The 15,308-nt window shown below is 39.5% G+C and overlaps 1 protein-coding gene across 1 annotated transcript in view; it reads right to left on the bottom strand.

Moving 5' to 3' along the window:
- Positions 1 to 8,274: 8,274 nt before the first annotated feature.
- MYOF (myoferlin) overlaps positions 8,275 to 15,308 on the bottom strand; it is a 386,224-nt gene continuing 379,190 nt past the window's right edge. Inside the window, 3 exon segments of the mRNA XM_029609901.1 lie at positions 8,275 to 8,880; positions 9,377 to 9,524; positions 10,710 to 10,819. Coding sequence (XP_029465761.1) covers positions 8,845 to 8,880; positions 9,377 to 9,524; positions 10,710 to 10,819 — 294 coding nt within the window. The 3' untranslated portion in view covers positions 8,275 to 8,844.

Below are 15,308 nucleotides of genomic sequence, written 5' to 3'. Positions count from 1 at the left end.
TTTGTTGCCAGAGAAGGTAGTTAGTGCAGTTAGTGTAGCTGGGTTCAAAAAAGGTTTGGATAAGTTCTTGGAGGAGAAGTCCATTAATGGCTATTAATCAATTATACTTAGGGAATAGCCACTGCTATTAATTGCATCAGTAGCATGGGATCTTCTTAGTGTTTGGGTAATTGCCAGGTTCTTGTGGCCTGGTTTTTGGCCTCTGTTGGAAACAGGATGCTGGGCTTGATGGACCCTTGGTCTGACCCAGCATGGCAAGTTCTTATGTTCTTATGTTCCCCTGTCCTTTGAGAACCTTTATGCTGTCAAGCTATTTACCCGAAAGGTGGCGGAATGAAGGCGCTGAAGTACTAAAAGCTGTAAAATGTGTTACAATTCAAAGTCACCATATCAGCCAGAATTATTATTAAAACAAGATTTCCTACATTGCTTGCGACTCCTTCCTGTCTTCTACAAATGTATTTACTACAAGAAAAGATATACATTGCTGTAGCTGGTACATCTGTTTTCCCAGCACCCTTTACGAGAGCCAGCCCTGACATTGTATTGGTATCCTTTAGCTTTAAAGTCTCACACAGAAGAACCCCATACAAGCAGAGGAATCCTGCACATAAAACATATCAGGCAGGTGATGACCCCTGGTGGACATGTGAGGAAATACCAACTGGTCAGCCATATTAAGAACAGCTGATTGCTCTCTTTGCAATTTTTATGATTAATATTTAGCATTAGTAACATTTTCATACAACTCATTTGCAATGAACAAATACATCATAATTTGTTAGAACAACCACAGAGAGGCTCACATAATGAAAACTTTTTTTTTTTTAATTAAAGATGAAATGGTATCATAAAATGTATGCTGTAATGCCTCTGTGAAAGGTGCTATGTGCTGTTATAATCATATATCATAAAAGTTCACACAGCAAACAATTTTTGTCTTTTAAAGAGGCAGTTAAAAGTAGTCACTCTCCATATTCTTAACTTGCCAAAATACTATATTCTTCTGTCTAAATGCTGGCATAACCATCTTTTATATAAATATGAGCAGAGGTGGATTTTATGGTTTAAATAAAGATATGGAATAGTCTGGTTTTGTTTTTTTTTTGAAAGGCATTGAATTTTATTCTTTCGCAATTATGATTAGTTTGCTGGATCCACCATTTTTTTTTAATAGAGCTGTGTGATTGAAAAAATGATCTATCAATCTTGCTGCATTTTTATTTGGAAGATAACAATTGGTTGATAGGTGATCATTTATGGTTGGACCATATGACATTGACGAGCTATTTAAATAATTAGAATTTAGTTCCAATTTTGATATGTTTAATTGAATGGAGACAGTTTGTCCAATGAATAAGATGAAGCAATGGTGTTTGTCTTTATGATTCAGTGAATTCTGCTGTACTACACAATTGTAACAATGTGTTTTGCCTTTTGCAGTGATCATTTGTATGTTTTCATTTTGAATTGCCTTTGTATGAGCACAACAAAGACCCCCAAGGCAGATGTTTCTGTCGAAACATCGATATCTGGTTTATTGGTGCACTTTTATGGACATTGAATGTTCTGCTCAACAAAGATGATTATGCTGGCATTTATGTGGTAGAAGGGACTGTTTTGGTAAATTAAGTATACAGAGTGACTATTTTACCTGCATCTTTATAAGGCAAAAAAACTTTTTACTGTGTGGACTCTTATGGGATATGGATTATAACAATGCATAGAGCCTTTAAGAATGTTCACAGAGGCATTATAGCATGCATTATATACAGGGACCTTCGTTTTCAGTTTTTATTTTATTTTTCCTGGGAATTTCAATGTTATAAAAAAAATCAGTGGAAAAATTACTTTGTTATAACACACATGAGAAAAATCAATAGGAAAATTAATTGTTCTGTTCTTACGTATTCTAAGTTTGTGCTTCAAAGTTTCATTAATAAGTATTAATGAAGTAACAAACTTTAAACAAAACATGTCAATTAAGCATCAGGCTCCTTAAGAACTCCTTTTTTTTGGGACAGCATGTAGTGCCATGCACTCTGTGCAGGTAAAGTTTAGCTGACAAATATATAAAGAAAATTGTTTCAGACATTCCATCAACCAGCACCAACTGTTATGCATTGCAATAAATTGTGCCCAGCTTAATAACAATTCCCAAATGTTCAGTACTCTGCGCAAACTGTCTAATGTTTAGGGGTGTGCATTCATTTGCAACGTATCCAGACAAGTGCTCTCTATTCAACCCAACTAGTTCCACCCAACTCTCCTTCACATCAATCGACCACACACCACAAGTAAGAGATCTTGGTGTACTTCTGGACAACCAACTCAACTTCACCAAGTTCATAAACAATACTACCAAAGACTGCTTCTTCAAATTGCAAGTCTTAAAAAAATTAAAACCTCTTCTACACTTCCAAGACTTCCGCTTGGTACTACAATCTATCATCCTCCCTAAACTGGACTATTGCAACTCACTCCTCCTGGGCCTGCCAGCCAACACCATCAAACCACTTCAGATGGTCCAGAACGCGACAGCCAGAATTCTCACTAACACCAAAAAATGGGATCACATCACCCCTATCCTCCAAAATCTTCACTGGCTGCCCATAAAATTTAGGATACAATTTAAATCCCTCATGATGATTCACAAAGCTCTTCACAACATCTCCCCCCTCAACCTATCCTTCCAACTACAGCAACACGTCTCCAATAGACCAATCAGAAGTGCATACCAGAACATGCTTCACACCCAGCCAACAAAAACCTCATTGAGGAAACTAGCTCTGTCCACTGCAGGTCCCCATCTTTGGAACCTGCTCCCACCGGACCTCCGCCAAGAACCATGCCTTCCGACATTCAAAAAGAAGCTAAAGACTTGGCTATTCACTCAAGCTTTCCCTGAGAGCTAAAATCTGGTGAAGCGACAGACGATATACCTACCTCTGTACATATGTTCCTGATTTATGGTTCCTGATTTATGGTTCACAGTTACATTTAATTGAGTTTATGAAAGTTCTCTTTTAATAGTTTTCCTGTATACTTGTGTTAATGTATTCTGCCTTGAGGCGACTGTTTTAATGTATTTCCGCCCTGGAGGTGACTGTTCAGTTCCTTGTAAACCGTTGCGATATGTATTCTTTACAGGAACATCGGTATATAAAAATTAAAAATAAATAAATAAATAAATTAGCAATTTGCAATGTATATAGAAACATAGAAATGACGGCAGAAGAAGACCAAACAGCCCATCCAGTCTGTCTAGCAAGCTTTTGCACTTATTTTTTTCATACTTAGCTGTTGCTCTTGGCCCTTATAAGTAACTTTTTGGTTCTATTTCCCTTCCACCCCCGCCATCAATATAGATAGCAGTGCTGGTGCTGCATCTATGTGAAGTATCTTGCTAATTGTTTAGGGGTAGTAACCGCCATAATAAGCAAGCTACTCCCACGCTTGTTTACCCAGCCTGTGCAATTCAGTCCTTATTGGTTGTTGTCTGAATATAAATCCTCTTTTCTTCATCCTCCCCTGCCATTGAAGCAGTGAGCTGCGCTGGATATGTATTCCAAGTGAAGTATCAGGCTTAATTGATTCTGGGTAGTAACCGCCATAACTCGCAAGCCACTCCCCTGCTTTTTTGTGGATACAAATCCTTTTTTCCACATTTCCTCTTGCCGTTGAAGCATAGAGCAATATTGGTGTCGCATTAACCGTGTGTATGTTTATTGAATAAGGATATTAATCTCCAGGTAGTAGCTGTCATTGTCGCAAGCCACCCCCATGCCTCTTCTCTTCATTCACATCCTCTAGACTTTATGGATCCACAGTGTTTATCCCACGCCCCTTTGAAATCCTTCACAGTTTTGGTCTTCACCACTTCCTCCAGAAGGGCGTTCCAGGCATCCACCACCCTCTCCCTGAAGAAATACTTCCTGACATTGGTTCTGAGTCTTCCTCCCTGGAGCTTCAAATCATGACCCCTGGGGTTCTGCTGATTTTTTTCCGACAGAAAAGGTTTGTCGTTGTCTTTGGATCATTAAAACCTTTCAAGTATCTGAAAGTCTGTATCATATCACTTCTGCTCCTCCTTTCCTCCAGGGTGTACATATTTAGATTCTCCAATCTCTCCTCATAAGTCATTTGATGAATACCCTCCACCTTTTTGGTCGCCCTTCTCTGGACCGCCTCCATCTTGTCTCTGTCTCTTTAGAGATACGGTCTTTAGAATTGAACACAGTACTCCAGGTGAGGCCTCACCAAGGACCTGTACATATTCGTTGTATTCGTGGGGGTCACAAAACATATGGCGAACCCCCATGAATACAACATATCACTAACGAATAAACCCCCACACTCCTAACCCCCCAAGACTTGCCAAAAGTCCCTGGTGGTCCAGCAGGGGTCCTGGAGCGATCTCCTGCACTCAGGCTGTTGACTGCCAGTATTCAAAATGGCACCGATAGCTTTTGCCCTTACTATGTCACAGGGGCTACCGGTGCCATTGGTAGGCCTCTGTCACATGGTAGGAGCAATGGACGGCCGGTGCCAACTTGTGCTCCTGCAATTTTAGGAATTATTAGGAAGGGAATGCTTAATAAAACGAAAAATGTCATAATGCCTCTATATCGCTCCATGGTGAGACAACACCTTGAATACCGTGTACAATTCTGGTCGCCACATCTCAAAAAAGATATAGTTGTGATGGAGAAGGTACAGAGGATGACAACCAAAATGATAAAGGGGATGGAACAGCTCCCCTATGAGGAAAGGCTGAAGAGGTTAGGGCTGTTCAGTTTGGAGAAGAGACAGCTGAGGGGGGATATGATAGAGGTCTTTATGATCATGAGAGGTCTTGAATGAGTAGATGTGACTCTGTTATTTACACTTTCGAATAATAGAAGGACTAGAGGGCATTCCATGAAGTTAGCAAGTAGCACATTTAAGACTAATCGGAGAAAATTCATTTTCAGTCAACGCACAATTAAGCTCTGGAATTTGTTGCCAGAGGATGTGGTTAGTGCAGTTAGTGTAGCTGGGTTCAAAAAAGGTTTGGATAAGTTTTCTCAGTGGAAAAGGGTAAACAGTGGAGTGCCTCAGGGATCTGTACTTGGACCGGTGCTTTTCAATATATATATATATAAATGATCTGGAAAGGAATACAACGAGTGAGGTTATCAAATTTGCAGATGATACAAAATTATTCAGAGTAGTTAAATCACAAGTAGACTGTGATACATTGCAGGAGGACCTTGCAAGACTTGAAGATTGGGCATCCAAATGGCAGATGAAATTTAATGTGGACAAGTGCAAGGTGTTGCATATAGGGAAAAATAACCGTTGCTGTAGTTACACGATGTTAGGTTCCATATTAGGAGCTACCACCCAGGAAAAAGATCTAGGCATCATAGTGGATAATACTTTAAAATCGTCAGCTCAGTGTGCTGCAGCAGTCAAAAAAGCAAATAGAATGTTAGGAATTATTAGGAAGGGAATGGTTAATAGAACGGAAAATGTCATAATGCCTCTATATCGCTCCATGGTGAGACCACACCTTGAATACTGTGTACAATTCTGGTCGCCGCATCTCAAAAAAGATATAGTTGCGATGGAGAAGGTACAGAGAAGGGCAACCAAAATGATAAAGAGGATGGAACAGCTTCCCTATGAGGAAAGGCTGAAGAGGTTAGGGCTGTTCAGCTTGGAGAAGAGACGGCTGAGGGGGGATATGATAGAGGTCTTTAAGATCATGAGAGGTCTTGAACGAGTAGATGTGACTCGGTTATTTTCATTTTCGAATAATAGAAGGACTAGGGGGCATTCCATGAAGTTAGCAAGTAGCACGTTTAAGACTGATCAGAGAAAATTATTTTTCACTCAACGCACAATAAAGATCTGGAATTTGTTGCCAGAGGATGTGGTTAGTGCAGTTGGTGTAGCTGGGTTCAAAAAAGTTTTGGATAAGTTCTTGGAGGAGAAGTCCATTAATGGCTATTAATCAATTTTACTTAGGGAATAGCCACTGCTATTAATTGCATCAGTAGCATGGGATCTTCTTAGTGTTTGGGTAATTGCCAGGTTCTTGTGGCCTGGTTTGGCCTCTGTTGGAAACAGGATGCTGGGCTTGATGGACCCTTGGTCTGACCCAGCATGGCAATTTCTTATGTTCTTATGCTATTAATCAAATTTACTTAGGGTATAGCCAATGCTATTAATTGCATCAGTAGCATGCGATCTTCTTAGTGTTTGGATAATTCCAGGTTCTTGTGGCCTGGTTTGGCCTCTGTTGGAAACAGGATACTGGGCTTGATGGACACTTGGTCTGACCCAGCATGGCAATTTCTTATGTTCTCCTTTGTAATTTATTAGTTTATTTATTTATTTTATTTATTTTTAATTTTTATATACCGAAATTCTTGTAGGGACTACAAATCACTCCGGTTTACATAAAACGAAAACGAAAAACTGCCCAACAGAGAGAGGGGCTTTACATAAATGAGTGATTGATTTATAGGGCTTGGAATAAATGTGTATAATATTGGGTAGGAAGATTTTAATGGTTTAGGGACTTGATTACAAATGATTATATCGTTATTAAATACATATAAAAATGTTGTGTGCTTTGTATAAATTTGCATAATTTTTTTAAAATTGATGTTTGGTTATTAGACAAAAACATTTTTTCTCTTTGTGTATTCTCTCTATTTGTATGTGAGAGAACATAGTTTGTATTTGTTCCTTCGTTGTATAGTGTCCTGTAGCAGACAGGTCCCTGCACCCCTATACTTACTTAACCTCCTAATATGGAACCTAACATTTTGTAACTACAGCAAGAGTTATTTTTCTCTGTATGCATCACCTTGCACTTGTCCACATTAAATTTCATCTGCCATTTAGATGCTCAATCTTCCAGTCTCAAATTCCTTCTGTAATTTATCACAATTTGCTTGTGATTTAACTGCTCTGAATAATTTTGGGTCATCTGCAAATTTGATCACCTCAGTCATCGTACTCCTTTCTAGGTCATTTGTAAATATATTGAACAGCTCTGGTCCAAGTACAGATCCCTGAGGCACTCCACTGTTTACCTTCTTCTGCTGAGAAAACTGGTCATTTAATCCTACTCTCTGTTTCCTGTCTTTTAGCTAGTTTGCAATCTACAAAAGGACATCGTCTCCTATCCCATGACTTTTTAGTTTTCCTAGAAGCCTCTCATGAGGGACGTTGTCAAATGCCTTCTGAAAATCCAAGTACACTACATCTACCAGTTCACCTTTATCCACATGTTTATTAACCCCTTCAAAAAAATGTAGCCGATTTGTGAGGCAAGACCTCCCTTGGTTTAATGGGGCATAGCATGAATCTACCCATGTCTTTCTATATGTTTCCATGATTTTTCAGGCACACCAGCCTATAATTTCTCAGATCACCCCCATTCTCCAGTCTTCAATTACAATAGATGATTTTAATGATAGGATAGAAAATACTAGTAATAGGTCTGAAATTTCATTTTTGAGTTGATACTCCCCTACTCTTTTCTGCTCTTTCTGTAGTGTTAATATGCATGGACAGTAACTTTCCAATGGGTGTGCAGGCACACATATACATGTGCATATGGGCACGTGGCCAGATACATGGAAATTTTATATCCTGCAAGCACGTACGTGTGAATGTTATAAAATATTCCTGAGGCACGTATGTGTGCTCCTCATTTTAAACTTATGCACACACAGCAGCGTAATTCGCTTTGGGATGCACAAGTGAGGGAATTTTATAACATATGCTTCTAGGCCATAACCACTTTCACCAGTTCATCTACCAGTTCACTCAGTCTAGAGCTAGGTCTTACAACCCCCCCCCCCCCCTGGTTCTTTAACTTGCACTCTCCCCCCCATTAACCCAGCCCCCTCAAACACTTCATAAATGCTTGGAAATAATTTTATTAAAACCTATACCTCCTCCATAGCAGAAGTAACTTTGCACTGAAATGCACCTGGGCGCATCTCTTGGCCATGCTCCAGAAGGCTCATGCCCCGCCCACATTCCACCCCATTTTCCCCCGATGCGAGATATTCCCGCATCAGTACTCATGCTCATAAGATCGGTTGGATATCCACATGTGCTAGATGCTTGCACGACTCCCGGTCTTGGCACGCGCCTGGCTTTTAAAATTCACCTTACTGCTTTTTTTGTGTTGATCTTCTAAAGTGCCATATAACAACAGAAAATAAATACGCACACTCAGTAACTGTCAATAACTCAATGAAAAGAAAGGCATTGGAAAATGTGCTTTTTATTACATTTAGTGTCCATGTTCATTGCGTTTTAAACAATGCTGTAAAAACCTATCTATATTAAACAAGTGCTCTATACACATTTATCATGCAACTTTTCAGACTATACCACAGCTCAGGATTTATTTTATTGCACAGTTTTTCAGAACTTATAAAAATAAGCACTCTTTCTAAAGCAGTGAGAAAATGTCAATTCATTTGCTGTGGTAAAGCCTTTGAAAATTAAATACAGTGAGACAGATCTGCATAAAAATACATTCAGCAGGAAAAAAAAGGGCAACCTGTCACCCAAGAGAGGTTCATGAAATGGAATTGTTTAAAAATTATGGAAGACATAACATGATCAATGGCAAGAAACATAAATGCACTAGTCATGATCCCACAAATCTTGGTTAAAAATCTTAACCCTCAGTCACTTCCCGTATAATAGAAAAGAAAGCAAGTTTAAAACCAGGATGTAAACTTTGGTGGGTTTTGGTCCCCAGCTGTGGCAGAACCAACCACATCAATGCTGCTGCGCGTTTACAGAAGTCACCACCTAGAATTTCTGCTAAAGTGGCTTCACAATCTTCATTGACACGTAGTTCTGGGAGAAGGGAAGAGGAAAAAGGAAAAAAAAAAAAAAAAGGAGTTTTATTTTGGACAGAAAGCATGCAAGCAACTTATTTCCTTTCTATTCGGAAGCAAAACATAGCAACAGGCCGGCATGTTACAAACATCAAACGATACAGCAGAATTAGGGTATAAAGTCGGACAGGTATTTCTTTCGATAATGCAAAAGGCAATATTGCCAACAATCCAAACAGTAAATGTAAACACCAATATCGTCGCAGCTAATCTATTAAGTATGACAAAGTATTTTGCAGAAAGTTGATTTGGACCAAATAAAAAGAAACACAGCTTCACTGAATACATATGCAAGTCTTAATTTACTACATGGCTTAAAATCATAAATTAAGAATTCCAGTTATTAATTCTAACCTCAAACAAATGGACAATTCAAGTTATATAATCACAAAAGAAAGAATAAAAGTTAATACTCAGGAAAACAACAACAACAACAACAACAAAAAAATCCTTACCGGTAGTGAATACAAGAGCACAGCCAGAAACAGAAGTACTAAAAGCAGGATGATGATGCCAATGAAAATCCATTTAAATCTGCGCCACACAATAAATTTCATTGTCTTGCAGGGATTTATGAACCAAAGGAAAGAGGTTTCTGGTCGGCTGTATTTGAAAGATACATTAATCACATTAATGAACAGCGAGGGTATAGCACTCTTTTCAGACTATAATGCAATTCAACTAATAATTAACCATACCGATGGCGAAAAGGCATACTAATGTACTGGCTAAGATGACATGACAGGTTCATGCAAGGTGCACATCCAGAAATGAGTAAACATGCATTCTAGAAACACAGCAAAGGCACTGCTGGAAGGGAGAGGATCTCCCACCACCCCAAAGGTGAGCAACGCATAGCTCACTTCTGATGTGCAGTGTGCATTACATACAGGAAATCAATACATGTTAGATATAAAGATGATGAAGATGATAGAGTGTACCTTCATACGATGCAAACCTGTAAATCGTGTCTGTGAGCCACTAACCGGCTTCTAATCATTAGGTACCTCTATAGGATGGTTAATTTGTGTTGTAATCCACGAGTATTGCACTTATCTCATGCTCACACAGTCCGTCTTGAACCGCCGACACCGGGGTGTTTCGGAGCGGAAGCTCCTTCTTCAAGGGCAGCGCTTGTGCTGGGAGAGACTGCTAAGACATTGTGGAAATTTGCAATCGCGGCAGTTTCTGTGTTGTGGACTCGACGTTAGTAATGCGATCAGTAATGCTCCGTATATTTTTTGACGGCCGTCTCTGAGCGGCTCCTTTTAAGGAGCCGCTCAGAGACGGCCGTCAAAAAATATACGGAGCATTACTGATCGCATTACTAACGTCGAGTCCACAACACAGAAACTGCCGCGATTGCAAATTTCCACAATGTCTTAGCAGTCTCTCCCAGCACAAGCGCTGCCCTTGAAGAAGGAGCTTCCGCTCCGAAACACCCCGGTGTCGGCGGTTCGAGACGGACTGTGTGAGCATGAGATAAGTGCAATACTCGTGGATTACAACACAAATTAACCATCCTATAGAGGTACCTAATGATTAGAAGCCGGTTAGTGGCTCACAGACACGATAGCAGAACCTTACAGGTTTGCATCGTATGAAGGTACACTCTATCATCTTCATCATCTTTATATCTAACATGTATTGATTTCCTGTATTAAGTATCATGTTGTAGATATTGGGTCCTATATTTTAGTACGTGTGCATTACATACGGCATCTCTGAAGGTTTTTCACTTTGTCTCTTGGTTTTGTACAAAGCAACGAAGAAAGAAAAAGCTCTCACTTTGGTGGGTCAAGTTTGGGGTTCATATTGGGTTCGTCTCGGCCTTTGCCAGCGGGCCTTTCTTCAGCTTCTTTCTCATTGAGGACTTCCAGCGTCATCTCAACTTTTCCCTTTTGTAAGAGAAACACATGACAACACATTGTACCCAGTGACAAGCTTACTTGTTTAAACATTTAGGATGGTTTTAAATTCTTGTCTAGCAAGACCTGATTTTCTTGTCCAGTGCCAACCTTCTCTCCCCAAAGTGTTTCATTCAATCGTAGAAAAGTAGGACTTTGAGGAACCTGACAGGATCCTCAAAGATCCACGGTACCTACACCATCCTGGCCTCAGGGTTTTCCAGCTCTTCTTAAAAACCTGCAGTGATGGGGATTTTGCTACCTCCCACCCAGGTATCTCATTTCAGTGCATTGTCCAACTTCAAATTAGAAAGTTCTTCCTAGTATCTTCCCTGCTGCAATTTAAGGACCCCCCTCCCCCTGCTTCTTGTCCTATCTAAAATGCACCATAAGGTGGGGCAATTTTCAGCACTGCCCCCCCCACCGGTGCAAAGCCTTTGAGCATTTACCTGCAGGCTTTGCGCCTAGAAAACTGCTGCAGTGAACAATTACCTGCAGTGATTTGCACCTGCTTTTTCTGGGGGCGCTATTTCCATGCAAAATAACTCGTGCAGATTTAACATTGTGCTGTAGATCCCTGCATGTGCTTTTACCCAGGTAAGGGGTGGGTACATTTTATGCAACCAATTTACCCAGGGAAAATGACATTTACCTGGGTAAACAGCTTTTGAAAATTGCCTCCCTCATGGTTGTAAGAATCTGGTACTGAGGGTGAAGAACCCCTTAGAATTCATCCCATCAATTCTAAAATCTAGCTCATCAGCTTACTAAACAGACGCAAATGAATCCAACATTTGCTTCAGTGCAAACAATTGTTTGTTTTGCACTGGCAGTTTTCAAATTGAAAACACAGGATTATTTTGATTGATTAACCTTAAGCAAACTGTTTATAAATCTGGCCCATGCTGCTTAGCTAGATGTGATTTTGATATTTTAAGCAGAACCACAAGACAGACGAGCATATTAGACAGCAAAGTTCCAATCCTGGTGTTGCCTCTAATTCTTGCTACAACACTGGACAAATACCTAGTTCCCTTTCTCTTAATCTACCCAACTATATTTTTACATCGATAGCTATTCTCTTTGGAACTTGAAGCCAAAACTGACAACTAAAGCTTGCCCTCTTGTAATAACTTATTTAAAGCATTTTGGGATTCCCTCTTTGAATGGAATATACTCTTGGATTGTAAATTATCAGTAAAACATAAATCAGATAGATTTACTTTGGAAAATATTGTTTAAATCATCACCACCTTCTTAATGAAAAAGGCAAAACAAAAATTACACATTATTCTGTCAGATGTCTGTCTAGCCAAATAAGCCTGGCCGCAAGTAAATAGTGAAGTGCACAACTTGGAATGTATTTATTCTTTCTTGCTGTAGGCAGGCTGACCAGTTAGCCTAGCACCAAGTTTTCTGCGACACCTGAATAGATTCTATGACAAACTTTCATACAGTAACTCTATGGCATATATGCATAAATTTGATTATTAAACAGCATACATGTCTTTTGTATAATTAAAAAAAGATGTCCATATTCAAAGAGCTGAACAGCTGGCACGTTATCCGGATATCTTACCCAGATATTCAGCTGGACTTATTCAGATAATTCCTACTGCTGAATATATCTGGGTAATTTTAGGGCAGCCTCACTCTCTGACCAGGGAACACTGAACAACAGTACTAACTGGCTAAAGTTATGCTGTAACCGAGGAATACCTTCAGCCCTGTGCTCTTTATTTGGATAAATTGTGTAAGGCCAACAATTTTCCCAGTCAAAATGTACCTGCTTAGCTGGGGGAAAAAGAGGGATTAATTAAAACCCCAAAGATTTGTCCAGCTAATTATCAAAGTTAGCTGGACAAATCTTTTGAATATTGACCTTAAAGCAGTTCTTTAACCTTGTTGGTATATAATTTATTTTGTTTTTATGTTGGTGTATTTGTATAATTTATTTTGTTTTTATTGGGGTTTTATGAGTAAGAGATCTAAGGTATTGGTGCTGAAGTGGGAGAGGATCTTGGGGATGGAGAAAGATAAGGAAGAGATGATTTCAGGGATGGTGGAAGGAAGGAAGAGAGAGGAGCTAGCAGAAATGGGAAGGAGCGCATCAGAAAGAGAAGAGGATGAAAGATTGGGGATGGGATAGGATGGGACACTAAAGTTTGGAGATCTAGAGGTGGGAAGGGAGAAAGAGGGAGATTCTGAAATCTGGGTCTGGTGGATAGGAAGAGAAGAAGGGTCTGGAATTTGGGTTGCAGGGGAGGAGGAGGGCAGATCTGGAATCTCTAGGGGTGGGGAGAGAAATGGAGCTGGAATATTTTTATATATCCCATCTTTCTGCCTTATTCACAAGACAGCTTACAGAGGGGCTGATGCAAAAAGCTGAGCATTAAAACTGTGCATTGAAATTCAGCATACAGTTTAACACTCAAGCTAATTTTCTTTTAAACTCCAGATGCAGTAAGCTAATGGTATGCTAATGCATTAGGAATTTAAAAAATGCATACAATCCAGAAATGTGGACACAGAAAAGGCTTAGTGCACAGAAAAACAAGTTTCTGTGCATGAAAATGATTTCTGCACAGAGAACATTTGTGTGTGCATAAATCATTGTATGCATGGAAAATAACTTGTGCAAATAAACCGCTTTCCATCCATAAAATATAATTTATATACCCCAAAAAATGTTCTCTGTGCAGAAAGCATTTTTTGTGCACGTAAATCATATTTTATGCATAGAAAACATGCTTTTTGTGCATAAAGCATATTTCCTACCCATAAAATCCCAGTTACAGTTCCAGACACCAGAAATCCAGCTTCTACCTGTAGACAGACACTAGCACTGGAAACTTTACTCCACCTCTGACTAGGATTTAAGTTTCTGGCACTAGGAAAATAGGAGGTAAGCCAGAGTACTTCTCTGCATTGGGGGGTAATATCTAATGTCATCATTAGCATGGAATTTCCATGCGAGTGAGCTAACACACACAAGGAGATAACTTTCAAACAAATGCATGTGGCAGCATATACACGTGTATTCGGACATGAGTAGATCTAAGCTAGTATTTTATACCCTGCGCATATCAGGTATGCATGTTATTATAAAGTACATGTATTTTTACCCCGGCACATACACGCGTATGTAGGCTTGTGTATGAATACATGCAATATATTGAAACAATGCATATCAAAGCATCGAGCACATGTACACTACCCATCTATTTTTAAAATATATGCAGGTATATTTTACTTGTGAAAATAAAGTGAGACTTGTGTTGTGTATTTTAAAACAAGCGCATGAGTCAAATGATCAGTTTTACCAGTTAGTCCACTAGTTCGCCCAGTCATCAAGACCCTCCTGGTTCTTCAGCTTGAACACCTCCCAGTTTACCCAGACCTCCCATCTAGTCAGTATTAAACAATAAACGCATTTAATATCACTTAATGCCAGATGATTAACAAGTGTAAAAAATACACAAGTTTGAAAATGTATACACGTCTTTTAAAATAACGACTTTCGTACAGAAATGTTGGCCTCACTTGGGAATGCCCCTAGACTGCCTCATTTTTATGCACTTATGTGTGCACAAAAGTGAAAATACGGATGTATTTTTCACTTTTATAAAACACAGAATATGCAAGTAGAAGTTACTATCGCACATATATGCTAATTTTTCTATGCATAATGTTTCAAAAACTCACCCCACAATGTTGTGCACAAAATTCCTTGGCAGTAGAGTTTGTGCACAACTGAGGGTTAAACTGTGCATTGTACTGAGCACACCTTTTTACATCAGTACCAGAGTCACACAGTTATAACAGAATCTACCAGAGAGGGCATAAAGGAAAATTGGTTCTTACCTGTTAATTTTCATTCCTGTAGTACCACGGATCAGTCCAGACAGTGGGTTGAGCCTCCTGTCCAGCAGATGGAGCCAGAGAAAAACTGAAAGGGCATACCATATATGGACAGCGCTCACCCTGCACCCCTCAGTATAAGCGTTATCAAAGCAGAAAAAATAAATGCAAACCGAACCAAAATAAGATCAAGCAAGTAACAAAACCAATAAGGTTAATATAATGAGAACATTGAACAGTGCAAGTAAAAATCAGCTCGTCTATGTGTTAGATACATCCGGTGCCAAATCATTGTGTTACATCAAAGTTCTGCAAGGAAGAAGGCATTTTCCAGAGCTGAATAGGACAAAACTATGAGTGGACTGATAAAAGAAATACGGGAGGGAGTCTGGACTGATCCGTGGTACTACAGGAACAAAAATTAGCAGGTAAGAACCAAATTTTCCTTTCCTTGTACATACCCGGATCAGTCCAGACAGTTGGATGTACCAAAGCTTCCCTACGTAGGGTGGGACCGAGACAGTCCTGCTCGGAGCACATGTCTGCCAAAAGAACCAAAAACTGGTGCCTGAATGTCAAGACGATAATGCCAAGCACAAGTATGCATAGATTTCCAGGT

Source organism: Rhinatrema bivittatum, chromosome 7, assembly GCF_901001135.1.
Source record: "Rhinatrema bivittatum chromosome 7, aRhiBiv1.1, whole genome shotgun sequence".
Classification (NCBI taxonomy): Eukaryota; Metazoa; Chordata; class Amphibia; order Gymnophiona; family Rhinatrematidae; genus Rhinatrema; species Rhinatrema bivittatum.
This window is presented reverse-complemented; position numbering and strand designations above follow the sequence as displayed.